The following is a 27,735-nucleotide window of genomic DNA, read 5'->3' on the forward strand; positions in this document are numbered from 1 at the left end:
GTTTCTTCTTCTGCTGCCTGCAAGCCTGGATTTGTGGTCTGACAATCTTGGTGAAAAACAGGGCTCAGAACAGGGAGGGAGGAGGTGAGACTGGTGGCCTGTGACACACAGGAATCACAGCTGCTCTGAGCCCAGCCTGGCTTTCTACTCCGTGGGTCTGTGTCCCCTGCCACCCAGCCCCAGCTGCCCCTTCCCAAAGCACGAGGTAATGAGAAGGGACTGACTGCATTGACTCATTGAGCTGGGTTTGTTAGAAGACAGATTGTCATGTTAAACAAATATATTTAAAAAAAAAACTAAGTCTCATTCCCTGGGCTGTGCCCCATCTGGGCCATTAAATCTGAAAGGGGTAAGTACAGCTGTGTCAAAGCTGCACTCAGGAGCTGATTTTCACTGTTTGGATGACTGGCAACTGGCAGCCACTCATTTCCAAACCTCATTTCCTTCTCCTCCTTTCCCAGAGCTGCTCTATGTCGATTGGAAGCGCAGCAGGGGATGCACACTGCTAAACAGAAACTCCACAGACACGTTTCCTAAACCCAGCACGTCCTCTTTATTTCTTACCAAGCCCTAAGATACCTGCGGATGGGAAGGCCTGCCATTGTTAGCCAAGCTTTTTGTAAATTATACTATTTTATCAAAGGTGTTGTGGAAATGTGGGACAGCTCATCTTTCAGGGCTCCAGCAAGTCTTTTTTGAGGGAAGTGAGGGGTAAAAACCAACTTTGAGTTAATCCAGCATTTCTTTTGATCAGTCCCTTGGTAGTCTGGTTAATTTTGAGTGCAGATGTTTCTGCTTTCCATCACAGAATACACCCAGGACCTGGGAGCAGCCTCACAGTGCCGTATTTCCTCCTCACCACACCACTCTTGTTACGGTTGTGCAGCAACATATGCTAAGGCCTTATTACAAGGGATTCCTATAAATGGCATAAAGGATTAATAATGTATTTATAACACAACTTTTTTTTTCGTATAAAGTGATCTATAAATTTGTAATAAATGTTTTATAATGTTTTTGTAGCCTGTTATAAATGATAAATGGGAGACTATAGATGCCACATCAAATATTCATGCTGCATTGTGTGCATTATTATGCCATTACTGTTCAGGAAACCATTAATAATAAAGTGAATGGAGATGTAAAAGTTGCTGACATGCCCAGCAAGCCATTTATAATGAAATGTATAATCCTTACCATAAAGTAAATACATTGGCCAGTGATTGTTGATGAAATGGAAACACTCTGAATTATTTGTGAGGTATTTATATATTAATGTATATTATCCATATCATGTCACAGAAATGCCGTTAATATATTATATGTATTATTGATTATTTCCCCCTAATTTATAGGCAGCTGTTTAAGCGTTACCTTGTCTCTTCTCGTGTTTTGCCAGCTGCATGAGGTCTGCTGAGTTATTTTATGGGGCAGCTGTTGCGGGCTGGCCATCACAGCGCTGGGGCGAGCCCGGCGGGGCAGCACGGCAGCGGGGCTGCTTGCTCCCCTGTCACCGGGACCGCCTTCCTCCCCTGTCACCGGGCCACCCCGCACTCCTCTGCGGGGACACGGCGGGGAGGAACCCGCGGGTCTTTTCCAGCCTGAACATTCCATGATTTCACGGCTCTGCCGATGCCTGATGCGCTGCCCCAGCAGGGAAAGACCCCCTGCTCCCGGCTGGCCTCCCACCCCTCGCCACAACGAGACCTCTGCGCCGGTTCTGGGCTGGTTTTGGGCCGGTTCTGGGCTCGTTTCTGCGCCGGTTCTGGGCTCGTTCTGGGCCTGTTCTGGGCTGGTTTTGGGCCGATTCTGGGCTCGTTTCTGGGCTGGTTTTGGGCCGGTTCTGGGCTCGTTCTGGGCCTGTTCTGGGCTCGTTTCTGGGCTGCTTTTGGGCCGATTCTGGGCTCGTTTCTGGGCTGGTTTTGGGCCGGTTCTGGGTCGATTCTGGGCCGGTTCTGGCAGCCGAGCTCGGTCCTCCCTCCTCCTCCCCGTTCTCTGGCGGCTCCGGCACCGCTCGCCCCTGGTGTTACCTGCTGATGCTGGGGATGTATCCGCGCCCCCAGCTCAGGATTGTCCAGCGGACACTTACATTTAAGTGCTTTATGGTGCTTTTTAACTTTTTCTCCTCCAAATAGGGAGAAAACATCCCTCCCAGTGATTAACATGACCCACGCCTCCCCTGCCGGCCGCCCCTTCGGGCAGGCCGTGTTGAGGTTGTTGTGTGGGAGCCGAGGAAATCTCCCTCGCCCCTGTGCCGGGGGTGCCTCAGCCCGGTGCCCGGGGCGAGGCGGCGCCTCAGCCGCGCCTTCTCCGCCGCTCCTCCGCCCCTGAGCCGCCCCTTTCCCCGCCTACCGCCGCCTGGTCCGGCCGCCACCCGCGGGCTGCTCGGCCCGGGCTGGGCACGGCACGGCGCGGAGGGTCCCCGGCCCTGCCCGGCCCTGCCCGGCCCTGCCGAGCCCCGGGCCCCGCGCCCTGCGGCCCCCCGCGGGCCATGGCGGCCATCCAGAACCTGCAGCTGTGGTGCCGGCAGCAGTGCGAGGGCTACCGCGATGTCAGCATCACCAACATGACCACCTCGTTCCGCGACGGCCTCGCCTTCTGCGCCATCCTGCACCGACACCGCCCCGACCTCATGTGAGTACCGTGCCGGGCATCGAGGGCCGCGCCAGGGCTGCGGATCCCGTGGCATCTCTTTCCGCAGAGCCCATGCTGGGCTGTGCCCAGCCCGCCGTCCATCCTGCCGTCCATCCTGCCGTGGGTGTGCTGTGCCCCTCCCGCTGTCCACTGAGCTGCGCATGTGCTGTGCCCATCCTGCCATCCATCCTGCCATGGATGTGCTGTGCCCATCCTGCCATCCATCCTGCCATGGATGTGCTGTGCCCATCCTGCCATCCATCCTGCCATGGATGTGCTGTGCCCATCCTGCCATCCATCGAGTTGCAGACCCCAGATTCTCCATCGACCCAAGAACACTCTCCAAGCTGTGGCCATCCCGCTGTCTATCAAGTTGTGGATGGGTTGTGGCTGTCCTGCCATCCATTGAGCTGTGGATCCTGGTCTTCCACCTTCCCTGGGTTCTTGCCCTCCCTGTGGGCACATCACCAGCAGCATTCTGCTGACACCCACGCTGAGAATCTCCAAGAGAAAAGCTCCGCTCTCCCAGCCTACATGCTGGTTTTTTCCATACATTTTTCCTTTTTCCCTTTTCTCCCTCAGTAGCCGGATTATAAATGTTCCAAATGCGTCCTTTCCATTGCAAAACAAGTTCGGGCACTGATCTTTGGGGCAGCATTTCCTTCTTTGCTGCTGTGTTTGCTCTGGCTGGGCTCTCCTTGCTCAGCCCAACAGCAGCGCAGTGCTCACAAGTTGCAAGGCAAGGGCTATTTAAACAAACTGCAGTAAAAGGGCAGGGCCCCACAGCCTCTGGATTCCTGCACATCCTTGTTTTTCCCATCTAGAGCTCTGTCTGTAGGAGCTTAAGTGCTTTTCTTGCCTTGCTGGAGCCATTTCTGGTGCCCTGTGGGTTTTGAACTGTCCCTGCCCAAATGCTGACATTTGGGAAGGTGAATGGCCAAAGGGAGTCATAGATCCTGCTTCATAGCTGGGGTTTTTTGAGTTTAATTTTTTTTTCTTTTGGGCTCTTTGAGATGGTGGGATTGAGGGGGAAGATGAAGGCAAAAGAGCCCTGGAAAGAGTGCCCAGGAGTATCGATTTAAACATTAGGTCTCTCCTGGCCAGATGTGCCCAGCTGGGTGAGGAGCAGATTGGGTGGCCTGTACTGCAGTTTTCCTCCTGTCCTGTGTCTTCTCCCTTTTTCTTCATGCTCCCAGGACAGCCTGCCACATGGGTTTGTGTGCAGCCATCCCTCTTGCACGTGTCTTGCTTCTTGTTTTCTCCCCTCTGTTATCTTGAAACCTGACAGGAGCTGGAGCAGCCGTGGGCAGCAGGAGGTTGGTTCAGCAGCTCCAGACACAATTTGTTGTCCCAGAGCTTGCGCCGTCACCGTGGTGTTGCCATGTATGACTTCCTGACATGTTGTCATGTCCATGCTACTCCAAATATTTCCTTTCCTTCCTTTAATTCACAGTCCCAAAAATACAAAACACTGGGGCAGAAGGGTTGAGGTGTTCTCGTGGAGGGGCTGGGACTGCTTCCTGCAGCTGGTCCATCCGGAGCACAGGGGCTCAGCGATGTGGGAGCTGGGATAATCCTGTTGCCAAGTTTAGTGAGTTGTTTACAATGCTTGAACTGTGCAAAAAGTGTTTTGGATAGACATCTCTTAAAGAAATTTTCCTGTGCTGGAGAGGGAAGATGTTCCTTGAGGCATCTCTGTGTTCCCATTCATTTTTTTTATGGTGGACATTCTGCCTGACTTTATTTGGGACATCACAGAAGCTCTTCCTGACTCAGACCAGCTCAGCAAGGGCTGCCTGAAGGTTAAAGTAAGAGAAGCCTTTATTTGTCACCTCCTTCATCCGTGTCAGTGCTGTAATACAGGAAAGCACCACGTGTACCTACTGACTGGGCAAAGTCCTGCTGGAAGGAAATGGTGCCTTTGGGTGGTTGGTGGCCAGGGTTGCCGGGTTCCATGTGTCAGATCCTGGGGCAGAATACTTGTGCAGATTCTCCATGTATCCCAAAAAGCTTCTCTGAGTGTCCTTGGTGCAGGGTACAAAGGTGGAGAAGTGCAGCTGGGTGCATGTGTGACTGTCACTTCTGCTTCCCAGGGGTCCATCCTGGGCTCCTGTCCTTGCTTCTACCAAGGGTCCTAGTTAAAGATTAAAAACACCAGACTGAAAGTAAAACTAGAAAGGGATGTTTGATGTGTTTGCAGCAACTCTGCTGAATAGATCACTTGCAGAGTGATTCAGTCACAGCATCAGTTTTGCAACAGTGGGTTTTCTGTCTTGGTTTACACAAATTGCATTCTTGGGCTGAGTGCAGGGGATTTCTCCTGCAGGAGCCTGAAAAATGACCAGGAAAACTTCCAGCTCAAAATATGGATATAAACATGGGCTTGTCTTGTGAGGTATGTGGCTCAGAGGACAGGCTGGTGTGGGTCTCTCCTTCCTTCCTGTTTTCTTGCTGGAAAACAAATGGAAAATATGATAACTTCTCTCAAACTTAGCCAGTGTTGGCTTGTGTGTTACCAATGAACAGGGCAGGCTGTGTAAAATTAGAAATGCATTTCCCACTCACTTCCCACTCATGCAAGGATGCTTGGAGCGGTGAAGATCCATGCTGAATTCCCATGGAAATCCACTTCTTTTTTGTCCCGGATAAAGAGTGCTTCAGAGTCAGTCCCAGCTGGGCACACACGCTGTTTCAGGCAGGCTCCAGCCCTTTTTCTGGGGTGATTGTAGAGCCTGGGAACATCTCTTGTCAGAGGAACATGAAGCCTCATGGCAGCATGATAGGAGGCTGAGGTCAGCAGCTGCACATGTGGTGGTGAAGGTTGTGCAAGCCTCTGCCAGGATTTTAGTGGCCTTGTCCTGATAAATGAGTTAGAAGAGGCAGGGGAGCTGTGCACGCTCACTCAGATATTAATGCCAGATGTCAAGGAAAGGTTTTGATTAAGATCCTTCTCTTCATCCAGGATCTTGCTCTTTCCCAGACTGCGAGGTGGTGTTCTGGGAATGGGCTGGTGGTGAAATCCCCCTTGGCAGCTGAGCAGCAGCAGTGCTGTTTCCTCCAGCAGCATTTCCAGGTCAGTGTCAGCTGAGCAGGGCAGGGTGAGGTCACGCTGGCCCTGCTGGGGATGGGCTGTCAGCAGAAGGCTGGGGTGAAGCAGAGCTGCCTGCTTGGCTTGGTGGCTTTGTGGTTTGTGTGACAGGGCAGGATGGCTCAGGTTCATTTCAGCAGCATTCTGTCACATGGCAGTGTGGAGCAGGCATTCCTGAGAGGAGGATAAGCACATGGGGGACATCTCCCTCCTGGAATTCCCAGCCTTGTCCCACCTCCCTGGCTTTGCATCTCCAGAAAGAGCACAGCTGAAAGGCTCCCAGCAGGGCATGCTGGATTGGAGCCCCCTGTCCAAGGCTTTGGGCTGGCAAAGGCTGCCTCACTCTTACAGTGATCCTTTTGACTGCACATCTTATTGTCTGTAGAGAAAGTAGCACAAAAATGCCAAAAAGCAGAAACTTTTTTGGTGCCATTGAGGCTCTGGGATTTTTTTTTTGCTCAGTCTGCTCCAAGGTCAAGTTTCCAATCAAGTTGGTGCTTGCAGCAGCAGAGATTCCTCCTGTGGAAGCACATGTGTTTGCAGAGGACTGTGGCATGTTTGTGAGTGCTGGGTCTGTGCAGCTGGAGCAGGGGGTGCTCACAGAGATTTGTGGGCATGAGAAATGCTCACCCACTTATTTGCTAAGGGAAGGGGTTTTTTTCAGAGCTAAAAACTTCTCCTGTTTTAAAACAGGAATAAAATTATTCCTGTGCTTGTGAACTCCACTCTGATTTGTTTCCAACACTGGAGGCCTCTCTTGGGTCACATTTATATTTTTCACATTTTCCAATTAATTCAGTTGCCTGTGTTTTCTCAGTGGAGAACTCCTACTTCTCTGTTTGTATTACCTTTGCTGTCTTAGGATTACATTGGTCCAGAGAGCTTTGATATTCCAAGATATGAGATGCACCAGCAAGATCAATTTCCAAAAGAAATATTAGATGTAATCAGTTCACCTGACTAGCCAGGGAAAGAATGATGCTGAGAGGTCAGGGGACTCTTGAAATGACCAAATAACCTGGTTGTTTGCACTTTCTTTTGAGGACTAGAAGGGGATTTGAGACATTCACCATCAAAAGATTGGGGTTTTTAGGTCTCTGCTGCATGCCAGGGTGTGCACACACCACCACAGCAAACAGTGTTGAGTGTGGCTAAGGCCACTGACTGACAATAAATAGTAATTCCAATGTCTTACATGTCAGAATGACCAAGGAAGCTGGAGCTCCTCTTTGTTCTTGCAGTGTTTTGCTGCATTTCCATGCTACAGAGATTGCTTGGGAGCACAACTGGGAGTGAGGCAAAGTTCTGATATCACCTCCTTCAGCTGGGTCTTTAAAAAAGCCAGTTTTCTGGCCTAACTTAACCCAAGGATGCTTGTATCTATTGTTTCACTGAGACTTTTTTGGCACATGATTATTTTTGTTGCTCTTTTTAATCCATTGTCTCAGGGAAGGGAAATCTTTGGGCAGGAGCACTGCTTGAAGAAAAACCTCTGCAATTCCCTTTGATTTTGCACAGGAAGGACTCTGTGGTTCAGAGGTGGGATGTGCCTTGTCTTTACGTGCTCCTTGGGGGAGTTTAACCACCTCAGGGTCTTATCTGTCATTCCTCCTCTCCTTATCCCACGTAGCAATACCAGATGTGGGAAGCAGGGAGGAGGCATAGGCTGTGGCATGATGAGTGAGCCTGTTTAAGGTTCCTCTCTTATTTATGATGTAATGCTCCACTTTCTGTGCTGAGTAGATAAAGGACCTGGCTTGCTCCTTGCTGTTCCAAGCAGTGGAAAAAGTTCCCCTGCTGCGATACAGATCATATGTTTCTCTCATGAATAGGGTGCTGTGAGCCAGCTTTGCCTTGGCTCTCAGAGTTACCCTGTCTCATCCCAGAGGAGAGGGATGGGCTGAGAATGTGAGTCCACACTGGGGATAAAGGTGCTACATACAAGGAATGCAGAGCTGGTGCTGTTTTCTGTTTATCATTGAGAAATCCCTCTCAGGTGTCAGCCTCTCGCTCAGCTCTGTGCCAGCAGACACAAGGATTGGAAGGTGAAACGGGGTTATCAGAAAGGGATTGACCCTGCCAACTTGCCTGGGCAGGAGGAAGCAGTGTTGGAGAGCAGGGCTGCCAGCCAGCAGCCAGTTTTGTATTCCCTGTTTAGCAAGTGGCAGTCAGTTTAAAACAAAGCTGATGGTGCTGTTTCCTAAGCAAGGGACTGAGGGAGCACGTCCAGAGGGCTCTACCTGCAGCAGCACAAACTCTGCCCTGTGCTTTATCCCTGTCCCAGCACATCCCAGGTTCTCAGTTCACAGCACAGTGCAGGGAATGTGGTATCTGGGTTGGACCAGGGAGAGGGAATGCAAATCTGGGGAGAGGTGAAGAGGGAAGTGATGTCTGGAGACAGCAGAAAGGAGTTGTTGACTTTGGCTTGGATTTGTGAACAATAATTGTCACTTCCTTTTCAGTTACTGATTATGAGCACAAATCAAAAGTTACAGCCCTAGGGAAAGCAGACTAAAATTTCTACTGGCAACTTTGGTGTTATCAGATGCAGTATGGTGTGGGCAGAGGTTTTCCCAGGCAGATCCCTGGTGCTGGTTTTGTGGAGTTCTGCCAGAGGAAAAAAGAAGATTTGAAGCCAGAACTCATGTGCTGCTGGACCCAGGAGCTTCTGAGATCAGAGCATGTGGGTGTGTTGGAAAAGCATGTGATATGTGCAGTGTGTGAGGGATCCATGAGAGACCTCCTTGGAGCTGAGCTCTCTCTGTGTGGAGACAACTTTCAAGGCAGGAGAAGAACATGGAAAGTACTTTCAGGGAGAGTGTTCATACCTGGCCAGCAGGTATTGGTGTGTCTCTTTGAGGTGGGAGGGAAGCAAGGCTTTTCTGGGGGACAAGAAACCACCCCATGAATTAGAGGTTGCTCCTGGCTGTCTCAGCAGAACCCTTCAATGTGCCTGGGATGTTTTTGCACCGGCATGTCCTGTCCACAGGCAGCTGTGGGAGTCAGCCCTGCAAAGGCAGATGTGCCCTTGTGCTGCCCGTGGGCAGATGCTGTGCCTGCTGCACGTCCCTGTCCTGGGTACAGCAGGTCTGAGACTCTCAGGTGGGATCTGCCATCTGCCCAGGGGTGGATGGGGTGCTCTGTCCCCTGAGCCAGAGCTGGAAGGAGAGCAGCTCACGCTACATCACCAACCTGAGATTTTTCCTCTTTTTGTATTTCAGAAACTTCGACTCCCTCAGAAAAGAAAATGTGTACGAGAACAACAAGTTGGTAAGTGGCTTTAATGTTTACTTTTGGTCTAGTCTGTGACCTGGCACTTTGCTCATGGGATTTAGCATGAAACCCTGCAGACACAGTGTGCCCATTGTGCTGTGTTCCAATCCTTTGCCTTCTTCTGCACCTTCCAGCCTTCTCCTCTGAGCAGCAATGTCCAGCCTGGCTGGCTGCTGCAAGCACCTTCAGGCTGTTCACTCTTCTTAGCTGGCCACACAGTGATGCCTGTTCCCAGTGTGTCCTGTGGCAGCAGGAGCTCAGACAGAGCTGCTAGAGCTCAAAACATGGACATGTTGAGTATGTGATGCTCCTGAGGGGTGGAGCAGGAGCTGGGAAAAAGCTGGTGTGAGGGGAAGCACAGGGAGTGTCCTCCCACTTCTGTTCCTTCCTGCTGCAGAGGATCAAGGTAGATACATCCTAACACCTGTCTGGATGCTGCCTGGACACTTCACTCCAGCCTGGTATTGGAGTTTCTCATGTTCTTTCCCTAAAGAAAATAGAAGTTGGGCAGGCCAACCCCCTCCTGCACTGGATTCTTGCATGGTCTTAGTGATCCAAGGAAGGATTTTCCTCTCCCTCTCTCCTTTTCAAAAGGAGAGGCAGTGAATTATAACACCTCTCTTCCCCTGGCATTGCTCCACGCAGTTTCATGGCTGCTTGACAGGAGCTTGGGGTATGAATGAGCCATGGCAGCTTACCCTTGTCTGGGCTGGGGGAGTGACACACTCTCAGGCAGTGAGCTGGCTGAAGTGCTTCTTGCCTCTGGAAGAGCTCAACCTGTCCCCTCATAGCTCCTTAGCTTCTGCTGCCCTTCATCCCTGGCATGTCCACAGCTCCCATCACAGACCCTCCGCCCCAGGCTGGGGCTGCAGCCTGTGAGGGGTTAGTGACACTCTGGGGCTCAGCCCCGTGTGTTCCTCTCCTCAAGGGGAGATTCAGACCCTGCATTTTGCCCTGCAGGTTTGGTGTTTGGCAGGAGTTGGGGCCTCTTCTCCATGGAAGCGTATTTTGGCTGAGTGCTGAGGATCCCTGAGTGTTGCTCCTTGTCCAGCTGGGCTGCTGGTGTCTGCTTGTGTCTGGGAAATGAGCTCTGCGAGCTGCCTCTGCTGCTTTTATTAATGAAAAGCTTCTTTGTGCTTCTCATAAAGAGTTGCTCCCCTCCTTTGTTGCAGTCTGTGTGTCCCCTCCTCCCCCTTTCTGAGTTTCTTTTATGTCCTTTGTTTTGCTCTCTCTTCCTCACTCCACCTGCTGTGGGATGACTTGTCTGTGTTGTCCTTTCCCTGCTGGTGTCCTGCTGCCTTGGCTGTGCTGTCTGTGGGATTGCCCCTCCACCCCTCTGTGCTCCTGGGCTGGCCTCCCCCTTGGGCTGCTCTCCATCCCAGCTCCTACACTTCCTTGCTCTGGCTATCCTTGGGATACAAGTGGGTCTGACTTCTTCTAGAATTATTTCTCTGCTATTGTCCAGACCCTCCTTGATGCCTTACTCGTATGAGGTTTCTGTTCAAGGGCTGTATTGTGTATGTAAAAAAACCTTGTTTCAGCTGCAATTTGCCTTATAAAGTCATCTGTCAAAGAAGAATGTGTCACTTCTCGTGTGCCACAAGACCAACCCCAAACCCTAGAAAAATTTCAGTTGGCATTTTTTACTAGAGATTTCAAAAACATATAAAAAGGAGGAAAGTTTCTAGAGGCCCTGGAGTCAGTGCTGGTGGATGGTGGTGTGGTGTGCCAGAGGGAACCTGTGCCAGGCCAGCTCAGGTGGCCTCAAGCATATCACTTTCCCATTTTGCATGGACATGGCAGCAGTGGCACTTTCTTCCCCTGGAAAGCACTTGGAGCTGCACTGATGAAAACCATGATGCAAAAACAACCTGTGGGTCCTTTAAAGGGCAGCCTGGGCAGCAGGCAGAGGAGGAGGGTGACAGGGTCCTGTCAGCTGCTGATCCTCTTGGGTCTCCTGGCAAGAGCAGCTCCCAGGAGCACGAGGATGCTGCAGGCACAGGGGACACCACGGTGCTCTCTGCATTGCCCACCTGGCTCTGGCCAAAGCAGGTGGGTGCCCAGAGCATCCTCCTCTCTGTGGTCCAGGCAGCCCCTAGCTCGTGTTCCGTGCCCGCTGTCACCCGTGGCGCGGCGTGGCAGGAAGTGGCATGACCTCTGTTCCCACTAAACCTCACACCAGGAATGTCCAGCAAGAAAACTCGACTGGTCAGACCAGTTGTGCAGCCAGTGCAGTGGGGAGCACTCCAAAGAATGCATTAAGTACCACTTTGCAAGACAGGAAAGTGCCAGGCTGGGCTGGCAGCTGGGGTGACACAGCCGGTGGTGACTGGCTGAAAGCATTTTTAATGTCAGCTCTGTTACATTTTTACTGGGATACCCAATGGAAAAAAATGGTAATTATCTTGCTGAAAAATAGTGGTTGTTTGTTTCTTCTAAGCAGAAATGGTTGGCTTGTACACCAACGCTGTGTGTGTCCGTGCCAGAGGTCAAATGCGGAGAGGTTTAATATATTCAAGGGGGTTTTTTAACCCTTTCACTGTGGATTTTAGCACTAGCCTTCCTTGTGCCTCTGGTCCTGCAAGTGCTATTTTCCTTTGCTGTGTTGGCATTTCAACAGGGATGCTCCAAAGGGGGAGAAAAAGGATTTTTTTCCCTTAAGTTGGGAAGGAACAAGGCTGGAGGATGTCTTTAGTGAAAGCCCTAAGCTGAGCTGGGCAAGGGTGAAGTTTGGTTGTTGCAGTTTTTTTTCTATTCTACTAAAGGCTTTTTTCAGAGGCAAGAGAAAATAGCTTTTGCCTCCTTTACCTGCAGTTTCAAAGCAGAGGACACCAGAAAGAGGAATATTTACCCCAAATACATTTTAGGCAGCATGGAAACAGTTAAACTGGAAGGGAGCTATGTATCAGGAATTTTTCTGCATTACACCTCTTTTCCCCCTTTCTGCTCTGGGAGAGCAGGGTCCCTCCTGCAGCCCAATTTTCAGATGGAGAAGAGCAGGCAGTAGGAGGCAGGAAGCTTTAGCACAGCACTCAGAGATGAAAGCTGCCTGCAAGCACCTACCAGCCCACCGTTAATTGGGGAGAGCTCCAGGTTGGGCTGGGAGCCTGGAAACAGCTCTGCCAGCCTGGACTGACACATCCCCTTCTGCCAGGCTTCCTCTCTGCAGCTGTGCACTCACACACACAGGCAGGCTGCAGGAGGAGCAAGGCAAGCCCAGGTGAGTTACTGTGCACTGAGCTATGGCCAGCTTGCCAGGCCAGATTTTTGGCTCCTTGCCTGGATTTCTCAAGGCAGTGGCTGGAAGCCATGACTCCGTTGGTTCCTATGATGCAGGAGTTAAACTGGTGCAGCTGTTCCCCAACAGAGTTATTTTTATTTGAGTGGGGCTGTTTGCAGTGCACTTTCTTACTTCTGATGAGGAGCAGCTCTGCTGCCTGGCATGGATAAGACCCCTCTATTTTTTTTTTATTTTTTTTTTCCCTTCTCCAGGCATTTCGGGTGGCAGAGGAGGAGCTGGGGATCCCAGCCTTGCTGGATGCAGAGGATATGGTTGCTCTGAAGGTACCAGACAGGCTGAGCATCCTCACCTACGTTTCCCAGTATTATAACTACTTCCATGGACGGTCTCCTAGTAAGTACCATATTCCCTGGAGGGCTGGGAAGGATCAGGGCTTCATTTCATGCTTTCCCTTGCCTCCTGACAAGCTTGGGAAAAGCAAAATAAACTGCACAGAGGCTTTTTTGGTACCAGAACTGTTTCACTGGTGGGGGTCTGAACTCTTTGCACACCAGCCTACTGTTGCACCTGTGCTTTTGGAAGGGTACAGGGCCATGTCTTGTCTTTGAAACTACTGCCTTAAAATTTAAAAGACATTCTGAAATTTTTTATGGTCCACCAAGAGAAGAGCACTGAAGGTTCCTCTCCATGACCCCCACCTCAGCTTTCCATTCTTGAGCACCTCCACCCCTGTTGCAGTCTTTGCCACTCCTGAGGGCTGGTGAGAACAGGGAGTAGAACAAGGCTGAGCTTGTCTGTGAGGCTGTGCCAATGTGACAGCATCAGTGGTAGGGCTTGTACAGCACAGCAGCACTGAGGGAAGGAAGGAGAAGAAAATTATCACCCTAACTGACATAATTGTGATAGAAACTCTGTCAAACATAAAACAGAGCTGCCAAGGCATTATATTCATGTACTGGAGAGTTTAGCTGGGCTCACAGGAGCATTATTGTAGTCTTGGTTTATATTTGGCTTTAAGCTCACACAAAATGAAGTAATATGATGAACCAATTTTACAGGTTCCTCCAGAGGAAACTTTCTAAAGTGGGACATGAATGACTTAACTGGTTAAGGTGAATGTAAATGAAAATGTATTTAAAATGTCCTACATTCTGGAAAGAAAGCACAATTCACTCAGAGCTGCCTTTAATGTTTAAACTCTTCCTACTTCTCCACCTCTTTACACATTTAAGCATGCTTTTTCTCTCCCTCCACAACTTCTTCCCTCCTCCTCTTCACTTTTTATTTCTTATTTTAAAACTGTTCTGATTGAAATCAAACAAATCCCATCATTTTTATGCCAAGTGGTGAGAATCTGGGTCAGGCTGGGGTCTTTGCCCCCTCCCCCCTGCATCTTGTCTACCAAGCACAGCACATTTTTATACTCCCACAGTGTCCCTCAAAACACTTTGGTTGCATTCCTGTTGCTGGGGTGAATGTGAATGTCTGAAAATGAGCCCAGCCTGGAATGTGCCCTTTGACACCGAGCAGAGCCGTGGACTCACAGTCGTGCCCTTCAAGGGGTTCCAGCAGGACCATGAAACAAGCAGGGCACAGGAGGGCAGAGAGGGAGAGCAGGCAAGGTTTTAGTCAGGTCATGCTTTTGTGGACGAGCAGAATTGAAGCCACCCATCTTTGTGCTGGGCTTTGGGAATTCAGAAAGTGGCACAAATGGGAAGTGAGGGGCAGTGTGAGCCTGAGCTGTGTGCTGGGTCAGCTGTCCCCTGCTCCCTGCAGTGGAGTCCTGGGTGTTTATTTGGAGAGTTGGCTTTCTTGAGGGCAGACTGCTGGGAACTGGGCTCTCTCCCTGCTCCCTGCCCTTTCTGTGTTTACTGAGCAGGGTATAATCTCTTTTCAGATGAGTGGCCATTTAAATGTCACTTAGAAAGTGAAGCTGTGACTCAAATATCCCACAAGGAACACAGAGACATCTCATTCAGAATAGGAAGTGGTGCAAGAATAACATCCCTGTGAGGCACTTGGGGTTTGTGTCTGTAAAAACTTTGCACAAAGCCTTATTTCCCAGGGAAGTTTCCCTGCACTTCCCAGGGCACAGGGCACCATTTCCTGCTTGACTGAAGTGTGTTGGAGATTCTCTTTTCTCCACTTGTAGTGAATTTTGAGTGGTTCTATTTCATCTGCAAAGAAAAGGGAATTGGGCATTTTCAGGCTGCTTGTGGCAATTCTTGGTTTCCACATCAGCACCTCTATGGCACCTCCAAATCTTTGCAGAATTACCCATTTTTAGTGGTCATTCCCACGTTCAACAAGGCTGTTTGCTCTGTGGGAGTCCCAGCTGGGATGTGGGGTGGACACTTGCAGCAGTGAATGTTCAGGCTGTGTAGGAAGTCTGGAGCACAACAACTTGAATGAAGCAAACCCTCTGTTTGCAAACCCTTCAGCTCCTTAGCCATGACACCTCTGCCTGTTCCAGCAGGGCCTGTTTCAGTTAGGATCAGTTCCAACCAAACCATGGGAATTGAAAATCCAAGGTCTTGTTCTCACCATCGATGGATGGTGATTTGCATTTCTTCACTTTTGCATTTCTCTTAATGAAATTCCCTGAGAAGAGAAAAATCAGCAGTTTCAGAATGTTGTTACAATTCACTTGTTGCCTCTTGCCCCTCAGTCCAGTACAGAACTGCTCATGAAGGAAGTCTGTGTCTCCTTGTGTGCTTTTCATGTTACCCATCAGGCACCTCTGGAAATTCTTTGTAAATTACTGCTAAACCTGTGAGTTTTCCTTGTGTTTCCTTAAAAATATTCCCTTCTTCCATTCTTCCAGTTGGAGGCATGGCTGGCATCAAGCGTCCTCCCTCTGAATCTCCAGAGCAGCATCCTGGGAAGAAATCTGCTCCAGAGCCTCCTAAGCCAGTGCCACCAAAACTGCCTGCTGCCCACCCACCAGCCAGAGCTAAGCCAAAGGAAACCTCCCCAGTTACCACGGTAAGAAATGTGGCTTTTGGGTGTTCTTTATACCTTAAATATGTCCAGTGAGATGGAGAGTACTGGGCTAGTTCAAGGCTCCTGCTGGTAAGGATTTAGTCCCTAAATTTTCTGTTCTCTATGAGTGATTTAATCCAGAGGTCTGATCCTGTCATAGGTTGAGGTGGGAGTCACTGGAAAACCATCAGTCAGCCTGGATACATGGTGAACAGGATGGGGGTGTCTTAGGACATGGATATTTGGGATGGAGATTTTTACAGGATGTAGTGTTATTTTTGCTAGAAAACATTGATCCAATTATTGGATACAGTTTCAAAGCAGGGTAGGGATGAAAAGAAGGTAGAAGCCCTTTCCCAGCTAATTTAAATCAGAGACCTTTGCCTATAGGCAGACAGGGCACCCTGGTCCTCTTGTTTTGAGGGAACATATTCCCCATGCTCTGTCCTTCCAAGGCCTGTGCCACTTCTGTGACAAAGGGATTAGAGGGAGAGGGGATTTCCTGGATGTCACTCCTCTGTCCTGGCTGTGCATTCCAAACACTCGCCTTCTTGGGAGATTTGTAGCTGTGTCCAGGGCCATGGTCTTGTCTGCTCAGCCTCTGCTTCTCCCCACAGAAGAGGGTCCTGGCAGAGAGTGGGAATGTCCCCAGCAGCAGCTGTGGGGTCTGTGGCAAACACGTGCACCTGGTGCAGCGCTACTTGGTCGATGGGAAGCTCTACCACAGGAACTGCTTCAGGTACAGCAGCTCTTCAAGGCAGGGGCACAGCCCTGGGGGTCACAGAGGGCCAGCCTGCTTCTTTGGGACTGGAGAGAGTGGTGTGGCACATTTCATTCAGAGTGGAGGCAATCTGGGCTTGCTCTTGACCTGTGTGTAAGGGAAGCTGTCTCCACAGGTCTGTTTTCATCTACACCTCTCCTGCCTCAGGCTGTGCCATCAACAGCCCTTGTTCTGATGCCTGAGGAGTGTGCACACAGGGTCTGCTCACTGCCAGTGTGGTGCCTTCACCCTCCTGTGGATGGTGGAGTCGTGCCTGCACTCCCAGCTGTGTGTCTCCCAGCACTCTGGAGGATGTTTCCTGAGACTTTTGTATCCACAGGTGCAGGCAGTGTTGGAACTTGCTTCTTCCTGGAAGCTACAAAGCTGGGCCTGAGCCCGGAACGTTCATCTGTACCAGCCACCAGCAGCCAGACAGTGTCCAGATCTCTGGTCTCCACAGTACTGGGAAAAAGCCTGACAGTACCCCAGCCCCTGCTGCTGCCAGGGTGTTCCAGAAAGCAGCAGAACCCAAGAAACCAGAGCAGGTGTTGAAGAAACCCAGCCAGGAGGGCCTCACTAATTCAACCAAGCCATCTGTTTCATCTTCTGGAAGCTCTGGCTTCAAAAGTGTAAATACTCCATGGTCCTCCTCAGCTGTAAATAAATCAGATGACTGCAAAGGTGCCTCGTTGGGGAATAAAACAGATCCCCATGAAGGCACCCCATCAAAGCCTCCTTGGACATCCTCCACAACAAAGACACAGCAAGCCCGAGAAAACTTTTTTCGCTCTTTTGAATCCTCCAGCAATAAATCTTCTGAGACTCAAAAACAAGTCCAGTCTCCTCATGGCCCTGATAAAAGTGCCCCTGCCAGAACCACTGCAGAGGTCAGTCGAGTGAATGCTGGGAAGGATCAGGCACGTAACCATATTATACAGGCCCTGTCTGCATCAGGCACTTCTCCAAGCAGGCCAGGAGGACTCAGTGCCACTGGCTCCTCAGCACCTGGCAGGTAAGCACTATTTCTCTTTCCCTTTTTACTGCCAAGATTTTCCTTGGGATAATTTGAGAAGCCCCTGCATCTTTCTTTGCTTTGTCCTGACTGCTCTTGTGGCTCAGTTTTAAAGGCATGTAGAGGGACACATACAAATCATTGGAACAGAGGAAAAAAAAAGGTCCATCCTTTCAAAAAGACTCATTAAGTTGTTCTTTTTTGCAGTGGCAAGTTTTCTCCCACCAGTTCTCAGAGTCCAGGTCCAAAAACACAGTCCAGCAAAACAGGGTACCCAGCACCAAAGCAGGACAAGATTACAGACCCTGTGCCCAAGAGCCAGGCTGCCAGCAAACCTGTTGACTCTTTGCACAAGCCAGAGTCAAAAGGCACCAAAGGTGAGGATGAATGATTCACACAGTTCTGCTGGACACAGCACTCCAACTTTATGCCTTCCTCTTGGACCAGTATAGCAAATGTGTCCTGTCCTTTGTGTCTGTGTTTCCTGAGCTGTGGGGCTCAACATTCCTCCCTGTGTGCACTATCCCTGTGCAATTGCTCCCTCTAGCATGGTGAGCTCTACTACTCTGAGGATCTCCAGGTATTTGAAGTTGTACTTGCTGTCATCAAACACTGGGATCATGGTGGCTTTCAAAGGATCAGGTTTTCTCAGATGGGAGACCTTGCCAGAGCTTTGGGATGGTTTTTTATTGCAGTTGCAGGTCACCCAGCCTCCTTGTCTGTTTTGTACCAAGTTTCCATCATGGTGACTTTGCAGCAGGCCAGGGGATGATATCTGGGGGTTCCCAGTGTCCCAGGCACTTTCAGGTGGCTGGTATTTTTTGGGCCAGAAGAACTGTCTTTCGCAGTTTGCTGTGACTTTGTGGGGCTTTTTGTCTCTCCCTCTTCCTGCCCCAGCCTTTGGTCTCTGAGATCTGAGCTGTTTGTGTTGTATTGCTGTTGAAGGTGCCTATCCATGTACTCTGTGGCTGAATTTCTGTAACTGTGTAGGTTTTAAAGCATTTCATCTGAAAGACAAAATGCCACTGAGATTACCTACTGCCTATTGTATCTGAATGTGTCCATGTTAAACTTGTTGAGCTGGTGCTGGTTTGCTGCAATAACATCACAGTACCTACCCCAGTGCATGCCTTATCTCCTAGAATTCTCCTGAGACTCAAATCTGGCTTGTTTCTTTTTATTGGATGTTTTTGTTCTTCTGTATTTTTATTTACCTTGCTATGTTCTTTTCTTCAGGAAGCACAAATGTTGCTGACAACAAGTCTGAGAGCCCAGAAGGGTGGAGATCTCGCTTGAAGCCTGTGGCCAACAAGTGAGTGTCAGGCAGGTGGTGGATTTCCATGACAAATGTGACCATCCCAGGTGGAGATCCACACCAGGATGTCCAGAACTTTGCCTGTGGACCATTCTCCATGAGGGATTTTTCCTACCTTTGTCTTTTTCCTTTGCAGGGACCAAGATGGCTCTAAGAAACCTACTGATAACTCCCAGGTGGCAACAGGGAGCCCAGCACACAAGGAGCCAAAGCCAAGCCCATTAGTTGTCCCACCAGCAAAGCAGGACTCTGGTATGGAGGATAAAAGCTTTGCCTTCATTTTGCTGATCAGGAAGGGGCCAGGCATTGGTACTGCAAGGCTCAAGTGAGGAGTGTGTTGGTGGAGAATGTGCCTTGCTTTCAGGGATCTTTGCTTTCTGCATCTGCTTTAGCCATGTGGTGCCTTTATTTTGTGCCTTTGGGGGGTGGCCTTGCATCCTTCCCCAGGGAGAGGGACTCAGTATCTATAGGGTTCCCTTCTTCTGCAAGACAGCCAGCAAGATTCCACTTACTCTCTCTTGCATGATTGTATAATGTTGAGAAATCTTAGTGATGGTTCCCAGCTGTTTATTCTCCTCCCAAATGTTTATTCTCCTCTTACTCTGGCCTTGTAATGAGTGTTTTTTCCCCTGTTTACTTTGGGCTTATGCCCTTCATTATCATCAAGAGAGGAGGACTAGGACTAGAAGTGGAGTTTGGTAGTGGTGACTGCCAGAGACATTGGGCATTAAAGGGATTTTTATGAGATAAGGGTTGAAATTTCTTACCTAAAATCTGTCTGTGCTTCTTAATCCAGCTTCATCTGGTGGATTCACAAAGAAGTTGTTGATTCCCAGCTCGGATCTTATCAGGAGCTGTCAGAATTCAAAGCAAGACTGGAAAGACCCTGGAGGGTCTGCCAAGAAGGAAGAAGATGGCAACCAGTTGAAAACAAGCACTGCTACATGTAAGATCTCTTCTGCCTACCAAAGCCACTCTCTCCCCTGCACTGTCAGGAACATGGGTTATGTGGCCCATAGTTTTCTGTGACTAACCCTCTGGCTGCTGTCATGGGGGCAGAGCCTGTGTAATTGATTTTTATTAGCCAACTTGGCCTGAGCAGGAAGCAGCAAGGCCAGAGAATTCAGTGGGAAAGGAAGAAATTGAAATAGGAATTTTCAAGGTCCCTGCCCTGTCATTGTTTAGACTTAGTGCTATGAAGAGGACCATCTCCTAATTTGGGGAACTGGGATCTAGTTGATGTCTCTGTTCCTCTTCAGCTGAGAGGCTTTAGGAAATAAAAGGAATGCAGAGAAGTGTCATCCAGAGACTCCAGCTGGCAGGAACCACAGGAGCAGGAGCCAAGGCTGCTGTTTCTTTGATTTTCAAAGATGTCCTGTCCAGTTTGTCCCTACTCTTAATCCAGTTTCTTACTCCTGTTTGTTCAGCCACAGCTTTACTGTGCACCTCTCTTCCAGTGCCCAGTTATCCTTTCTCTGACATATCCCACCACGATGCTGAGGACATTTTCTGGAACTAACCTGATGTTTGCTGCTGTCCTGTTTGCTCAGCTTCTTCATCTCCCCATTCCTTGCCCCATCTTGCTGTGTCTTACCTGTCTGAAGTAGGAAATTCACACAGCAGGGCTCAGTCCTGCCCCTGATGTTTGTCTTGGAGCAAGCAGGATGGGTCCTGATGGCTCAATGGCCTCATGCCTTACTTTTTGTCAGCTGGTTCCAGCATTGTCCTTAGCCAGCACCTTTGACAGCTGCCAAACATTCAATCTCCAGTTGTGTTGTCTTTTTTTAAAAGTTTGGTGTGCCTCCTTTGCCAGCATTTTCCCAAAAACTTCCCACCTCCTCTTTCCTCAGACTCAGCCCCAGGGTTCAGCACTAGTCTCTCCCAAGAAGTGAGCTGTTAAGATAAGGGAGGCTGGCTTTATATCTGTCTTTCTAAAGGTTAGTGATTGCCATGGGGGAGGGCCATTGGGAAATTTTCCTGGCAGTCTCCCCCCACTTTTCCCCAGCTGAAAGGCTGGTTCCTGCTGCTGTCACTGGGCAGGCTGTGGGTTAGGGACAGAGCTGCTGCTGTTCTGTGTAGGTTTTTACCTCAGCACTCAGAGAGAGCTGTGAACAGCCAGCTGTTGTTCCTGCCCTCAGTCCTGGGGTTGTGTGGAGCTGTGGGTGGTGAGCATTTCTGTAGATCATTCATTTTCTTTGGTGGTAGGTGGTGTTTTCTGTTGAGAAAGGAGACTCCAGGGTTTTCCTGCCAACTGTCCTACTTCCAGCTTGCTGGCAAGCAGCCAACCCCTCCTGTGTCTGTCAAGCCACAACCTGAGGGTATCAGGGGATATCGGATCCTGAGCTGGTCACAGGGTGTCATTTTACAGGCTCTTCCCCTGCAGTGACCCTGGCCTTCTCTCCATCAGGGGTGCAGCTTTCTGCCGTGGTTGGAGGTGCTGCAGAGGCCACCTGGAAGGAGCCCAGATGCAGGACTGAGCTGGGAGAGGGAAGTGTTGTTTAGGCAGACAGCTCGAGGCAGGACAAGTCCCTCTTGGAGGAATCTTTAGGAGAAGTGTGAGTTGCAGGCAGTGCACAGGCAGCAGCATCCAGAGGGAAGAGATCCCTGACAGAGCCCAGCAGTGCAGGAACAGCACAGCCACATCCAGCATCTTCTCTCTTTGCAATCCTTCTAGAAAGCACAACAGAGCAAGGGCTGGGCACTGGAGAGCTGTCCTTGAGCTCTTCCTCAATCTCCAGAGAGTCTCAGGAGGCTCCCCTAGTCTGTCTGTCCTGTCCTTCTGCTTGTGTGTGCTGAGCCTGCATTGCTGCTGCCTTTGTTACAGCCCTGCTCTTTTGATAGCAGAGTTTTCCTTCCTTATCACATCATCCACTCACGCCTCTGTTCTCTCTCTGTGGTAATTATCCAGCCCAGCCCCTCGGGTATCCAAATACCTCACACTCTTCTGTAGTTATCCTTGCAGCACAGTTGGGCAGAGGAAGCTGAGGCACAGTGGAACAAATACACATTGCTTAAGGATTGATTTTAATAGGTGTCCAGAGCCTAAATAATGCTGTGTAGTGGGGCCTAGGGGACTTCTCACCTAGGAAGTGTTTTGTGGGAGGAATTGAACCTTAGTTTCCTGAGATCTACACTGAGGTCCCCTAGACCATCTTTGTTTCATCAGTATTTACTGATACTCCTTTGTGAAAGAGCACTAGAGGGACATTTTTGTATGTGTTTGCTGTGACAGTAACTCTGTCTTTCTGTGCTGTCCTCGGGAACCTTAATAAGGAATGGATTTTGCCACAACAAATATCTTTGGGTTTTAACAAGATAGTCAATGAACATGCAAGTCAGTATTCTTGGGTGGAAGTTCCAAAGTTACACCTGAACTCGGTGACTGTTTATACCCTGGGGTTGAAAGCAGCAACCTGTGACCTGAGTGACAAGGCACAAGGAGTAAATCAGGCTGTGAGGATATGTCTCTTACTTTGCTCAGGCACCTGGGTGCATGTGTATCATCTGTGACCTCTCTTGAGTAGCTGGGACCTGTTGTGCTCTGGTGGTATAGGCACTGTCCCACACCATAAAATTATTTAAAGGTTGTTGTGACTTTTTTTTCTCCCTTCTAGTTAAAGTCACTGTTCCAAAAAGCAAAGGGAAGCTTCAAGTGGTGTCCCCAACCAAGGTATGGCTGGAAACCAGGTGTAAGGGGAGCAGGCTGGGGTGGTTAAATATCCTTCTAGAGTGCTTATCCCCATATATCTAAGTTTGTCTTATTGGGAGGGTTTATTTGGATACCCAGGGAAAGGGTGAAAGGCTCTGGGGCAGAGACCAGTTGGAAAGCTGCTGGTTATCTTCATACAGGGAGACAATCAGAGCTGGAATGAGACAGAGCCAAACAAAACTGTGGTAGAGATTCATTCCCCACAGAAGGAGGGAGAATGTCTGCAGACTGACAGGTGTGGGGGGAGTTGCCACTGACTGCAGATGCGTCACAGCCTTGCAGTGGCCAGTGCTCTGTTGTGAGCAGCCAGCTCTGCCCTCTGCTGACCTGGCCCTCCCAGGCTGTGGCTCTGTGGCTGGGCTCCTTGTGCCCTTTCCCATCTCTGCTGTGACCTCAGCAGGCAGTCTCAGGGTTGCTGAGCTGTGTCTGATCTTACATTTTTTTTTCCCTAGCTGCACCCAGACTACCTCCCTGAGGAGAAAATTCAGGAGAAGGTTTGTGAGATCGAGAAGCAGCTGGACGAGCTGGAGCTGAAAGGAGTGGATCTGGAGAAGCAGCTGCGTGCCTGCGAGGGAGGTGAGGGAGCCCTGCTGCCAGCTCTGCTCTGCTGGGGAGGTTGGGGCTCATGTCCTACCCCTGGGCACTCTTGGCTCCATTTTTAGGAGCTCAGGCCACATGTGAGTCACCAGGTTGCCAGAGGTACCTGGTATGCAAAGATAAAGCCTGGGGAATTTTGAACCTTCTCTGCTGCTTTGTAATATATTTTTTTCTGTTAATTTGGCTGAGGATCAGAGTTTTGGGAGTCCTGTAGCAGAGGATCCATAAGCAGCTTCCTTGAATCCACAGGGAGTGAGCTGCATCCCTTGTACCCAGGGGCTCCAAAGATTGCCTGTTTTCACTTGAGGTTGCCTGGGGATCACTTAAGTCATCTTAGGCTCTCCCTCAAGAGACTGTGTGTTTGAGCCAGGGGGGCTGAACTGATGCAGCTTCTTGCCCTTTGTCTCCTCTTTAGATGAGTCTGAGGATGCTCTTATGGTGGATTGGTTCAAACTGATCCATGAGAAACAGCTGCTGCTCAGACAGGAATCAGAGCTGATGTACAAGTGAGTACAACCAGAAATTCTCCTGTCTACTTGTGCACTTCCTGTGAGCAGTGAAGGACAGGGAGTGTGACAGCCCAAAAAACTCGTGTGCCAGTTGGGGGGATGAGAAGGGTTGAGGGTGTCTCTGGGAGAACTGCCAGCATCATGATGTATTAGCTGGTGGGCTTTGAGCACCCAGGGTCTGTGAAGAACTCATGAGGAGGGAAACTTCAGAAATGTGATGGAGGAAGATTTCCCCTGAGCCACCAGCCCCTGCCCAGGTGGTGGGCAACACAGAGATGAGGCTTTAGCATGACAGGAGAAGGATCCAAGCCTGGGGCATGGCAGGGCAGTAACTCATCACTTGTGTCATTCCTTCCAGGATGAAACAGCAGAACCTGGAGGAGCAGCAGTGGAATATTGAGATGAAGCTGCGAAGCCTCATGAACAAACCAGGTTTGTAAGAACAAACAAAACAAAACTGGCCACACTGGGAGTCCTGCTGGCCCCAGGAGCCTCCCCTTTGTGTGCCAGCCCTGGGATGTCCTGCAGATCTGATGGCGCTGCAGGGATTGCAGGTGCACTCTGGGTGTCCCCTGGCAGGGGCAGACTCCCTGTGACATCCAGCCCACCTCTGCTTTGAGGGGGCATGCAGGACATGCCCTGAGTGTGAGGATTGCAAAATCAGCCCTGTGGGCTAATTTTAGGGGAGGTACTGCCTGTAGCTGTGAGATGGCTTCCCTTGTCTTGTGCAGAGGAACTGAAGACTGCCAGGGAGAAGGAGCAAGAGAAGGAGCTGCTGGAGTCGTACCTGAACACGGTCAATGACCGGAATAACATTGTGGATTGCCTGGGTGAGGACAGGCTCAGGTGAGGGTGCTCAGATGGTGGGAACTGAGCCAGCACTACTGTATTTCCACTGCTGTAGGGGTGGATGAGTGGCTGTAGTCCAGACTTCTGCTCCCTGAGAGGTGGGTGGTCACCTGTCATCAGCCATCTTGTCCTAAATGCTGCTGTCTTTGCATCCTTGGCAGCTGTTGGGAAGAGATCAGGACCTGTTGTCTCTCAAGCTAAAGCTGCTGTGAGAACAGGGCTGTGGAGATGTGGAATGCAGGGGAGGAGAGGAAGAGGCTGGAGATGGGGAGGCTGGAGGCAGTATGGGAGATGCAGGAGGAATCTGGGAACATGAAGTCAGGAATGTGCTCGTCTGCTGCAGCAAGTAGAAGAACAGCTGTAGCCAAGAACTGGATCTTTTCCAAGTTGAATGGAAAACTGCTGTGTCAAGTAGCTGGATTTGTGCCTCCTGATGCTGAGAACAGCCTCCATTTCTTGACCTCAGAGCACCAGGTCCTGCTTGTGGATTCTGGTACTGCCCAGGACAAGGTGGTGACAGCAGTGTGCTTGTCCCTGGTGGCAGTGAGCACAGTGAGCACCTCTGTAGCACCCCGGGCTACTGTGTCTCAGCTTCATTCATCTCCTGGGGTGTGCTGGTGTCTCACCACTCCATGAACTCGGATGATTGATCAGCCAGCTGGGAGGAGGTCTGGAAATCCCCACACAGGCCTTTGCTTTCAAGGGACCCAGATGGAATTTGCTGATGTCTAAGACTCTGACTGTTGGGTTTTTTCCTGCAGCCTTTCTCAGGGTATGCTGTGAAGGTTGGTCATTTCTTACTGGGGAATAAGAGCAGTATTTGCATGGGCTTTGGTATTTACCAGCTTGTCATGAGCACAGCAAAGTTTTCTAATGCCATGCTGTTCCATTACAGAGAGAAAGAAGAAGACCAGATGTTGGCAGACATGATACAGAGGTTGGGTAAGGGCCCTTTCTCCTCTTCCAGAGCAGCACTGGGGCTCACCGGGGCTGTGGGTCTCAACCTGCTCTGTGTCTGCTCCCTCTCCTGCAGATGGATCTCTTGAGAGCCAGGAGCCAGAGAGGAAGAAGAACAAGTTCCGCTTGTCCAAAATATGGAAGCAGAAAAAGCAAGAGTAAAGCTCAGGAGCTTGATGTTCCTTTTCCCAGTGGTCCAGAGAGACCCATCAAAGGTGTGGTCCTTCCTCAGTGCTGCTTTCTTGGAGCTGTGCAGGACTGTGAGAGGCCCCAAGAGGCCTATCAAAGGTGTGGTCCTTCCTGAGTGCTGCTTTCCTGGAGCCTCTGGACTGTGAGAGGCTCCTGTGCTCCCTGATGTGGAGACTGCAGGTTTGCTGAGCAAAGGGACAGTGTGAATCCCCTCTGGCCCTGGTATGGGGCCCAGGGATACCTTTCCCAGCACATGGACTTTAAGACTGTTTTCCTTCTTTGCCTCTGGGTCAGAGCTGGGTCAGCCTTGTTGGAGCTCGGGAGGGCAGAGCTCAGGTCAGTGCAGTCCTGCAAGCAGGAGCTGGCCCTGCATGGTGTCCCCTACCTGTCCCAGGGCTGCACCCAGGACACTGCTCTGGGCTGTGGAAGGGCTGTTGTCCCTCCCTTCCTCCCTCTCTGCTTGTGCTGTGGCTCTTTGGCCAGGATCAGAGATGCAGAGAGGGAGATGCTACAGGGCAAGAGGGATTGATGGTTTCTCTCTTACCACACCAGTGCAAACTGGAGGCTCCATGTCTGGGGGGAGCAGAGAGCAGAACCTCCTCTCTGTCTGGAGGGATCATCTTGGGATGTTCTCGACCCACAGCAGTTTCAGCAATAGTGATTTGTTTCCAGACCTCTTTTGGAAGTTGCTGTAGGCTGATTTCTCAAAGCCATGAGAGGCTGCTCACTGCTTCATTCCCTCTGTGGGGGAGATTTGTAGCCTCCTTATTTCTCTGACTGCTCAGTGAAGCAGTGTTTTTGTTGTCTGTGGCCTATCCTGATGAAAATGAACCGAACTATTATTTTAATAACCTGGTGCTAACTGGGAGCACAAGGGAATTCATGGGTTTGCCTCACCCCTGAGTTTTCTGCATGGGACCAATATTTCAGTTCCTCAGCTCCATCCCTGGACAGCCAGTGCCCTCAAGGGATGTTGTGGGTCACCCTGGTGATAGCAGGAATTCAGAAGCTGGTTCTGGGCTGTTGCAGGGAGCCTTTCCACTCTTCCTCAGTGCAGCCAGACCCTGCCCTGGCTGCACCCTCTGTTCCCAGTCAGCCTGGGGAGCAGGGATGGAGACAGCCGCGGAAAGATCCGATTAATTCATGGTGCCTGTGGTCTGTGTGGACCTCCTCCCTCCACGCCAGCTCCTCGAGGTTTCTCGGGGTGCTGCTCCCAGCAGGAGCAGGGATTCTGCCGGAGGAGCTTTGCTGTGCGGCAGAGCAGAGGCGTTGCGTCCCTTTCCCACGAGGTGGCACTGGGACTCTCCGGGCAGGGATGTGCTGGGGTGGGACCAGTGCCCGAGGGGCTTCCTGGAGCCCACAGCGGGACCGTGTATGTGCAAGTGCTGGGATAGCCCGAACCTGCATATGCTTTCGCCCAATAAAGAATTACTGCAGCAATTCTCAGCATCCAGTGTGGTTTGGGGACACTGTGGTATATGGCTGTCCTGGGAGCACTGACAGTCCCTCTCTGGAGCTTGGTGTACCTGTGATGGAGCAATCCCTGCCCACAGCCTGCAGGGCTGCACGTCCTGAGGGAGCAGTGGCACCAAGGGCTTTTTCACCCACTTTGTTTAGGTGTCAAACTCACCCCTGCTCTCAGGTAAACGCAATTCCCCCCTTGCTGCTTTAGCATCACACACATCCCAAAGCCTGTGGGGTCCCAGCCTGGCCAGCAGATGTGGGAGAGGAAGAGGCAGAGCTTGTTATGCACAGCTGGACCGTGGCATTGGTGACACGGGTGGCAGAACCGCGGTGTCACCAGTGGAAGCTGACGGAGGCTCTGCCACCACACTGCCCCTGAGGGCCTGTGCTCACCCAGGGGGAAGACAGACTGCTCTGTGGGGACATGCTGACCACAGGGCTGGCGTGCTGTGCCTTGCCATCCTGGTCTGCTTGTCAGGGAGCTCTTTCTTCCCTGGGGCTGTGTGTAAACATGAGGGGAGGGAGGAGGGCTCTTCCTCCAGACCTGGGCAAATCCCCAGAACTAAACCTGCCTTTGTGGGCTGCCAGCTGAGAGGAAGGGAGCTGAAACCAACTCTGCTGAAGGAGAGAAATACCTTTCCTGATGAGCTGTCCCAGGCTGTCATTATTGCTGGGCTTTCATCTTTTCAGGCTCTGATTCTCCAGCCTCAAGAAGTTTAGTCTGCATGGATTTGGAGGATGGTGGCAGCACCATCCAAACTCATCCAATCCTTCCCTCTCCAGCCTTCACCCACCTTGAAAACGGGCAGGAAATGGACCTCTGCAGGAATGTGATAACAAAGTGCTTAAACAACACCCCCAGGGCCCTGTGGTGGCAGTGGCTGGGCCTGCTGTAGGGTTTGCTTTTGTGAGAAGGCCAGGCTGTTGCCAGACGGGTACACCTGCTAGCTACCTGCTCCAAGAACAGGTTTTGAAGAGAAAACTGCTCCTTCTCCCATCTGGAGTCTGTTTGAGATGGTAGCCATGGTCTAAGGGATATGAGGTTCACCTGGAAATGCTGTGTGGGGTTAGGTTTAAGTGGTCTCTAAGTAGGAAAATACTGAGAGGGAGGGGAGGCAGAACCCAGCCTGCCTCACCATGCTGCTGGTGTGAGGCT

At 50.6% G+C, this 27,735-nt stretch overlaps 1 protein-coding gene across 2 annotated transcripts; it reads left to right on the forward strand.

Moving 5' to 3' along the window:
* Positions 1-2,340: 2,340 nt before the first annotated feature.
* On the forward strand, positions 2,341-26,572 carry MICALL2 (MICAL like 2). 2 transcript variants are annotated; one of them, XM_039732457.1, is made up of 18 exons: positions 2,506-2,634; positions 5,597-5,707; positions 8,944-8,992; positions 12,488-12,629; positions 15,061-15,221; positions 15,836-15,957; positions 16,319-16,990; positions 17,198-17,367; positions 18,227-18,302; positions 18,442-18,557; positions 19,102-19,251; positions 21,920-21,975; positions 22,467-22,590; positions 23,027-23,117; positions 23,479-23,552; positions 23,852-23,966; positions 24,865-24,911; positions 25,003-26,572. In XM_039732457.1, exons 4-18 carry the CDS (start codon positions 12,545-12,547, stop codon positions 25,086-25,088), a joined length of 2,145 nt encoding a protein of 714 aa, XP_039588391.1. In that variant the 5' UTR covers positions 2,506-2,634; positions 5,597-5,707; positions 8,944-8,992; positions 12,488-12,544; the 3' UTR covers positions 25,089-26,572. The 2 variants fall into 2 exon arrangements, with proteins under 2 accessions (XP_039588390.1, XP_039588391.1); XM_039732456.1 differs by lacking the exon at positions 5,597-5,707 and having other exon boundaries at positions 2,341-2,634.
* The last annotated feature ends 1,163 nt before the right edge of the window (positions 26,573-27,735 follow it).

Source organism: Passer montanus, unplaced genomic scaffold (genome assembly GCF_014805655.1).
Source record: "Passer montanus isolate IOZ18808 unplaced genomic scaffold, ASM1480565v1 scaffold8, whole genome shotgun sequence".
NCBI lineage: Eukaryota > Metazoa > Chordata > Aves > Passeriformes > Passeridae > Passer > Passer montanus.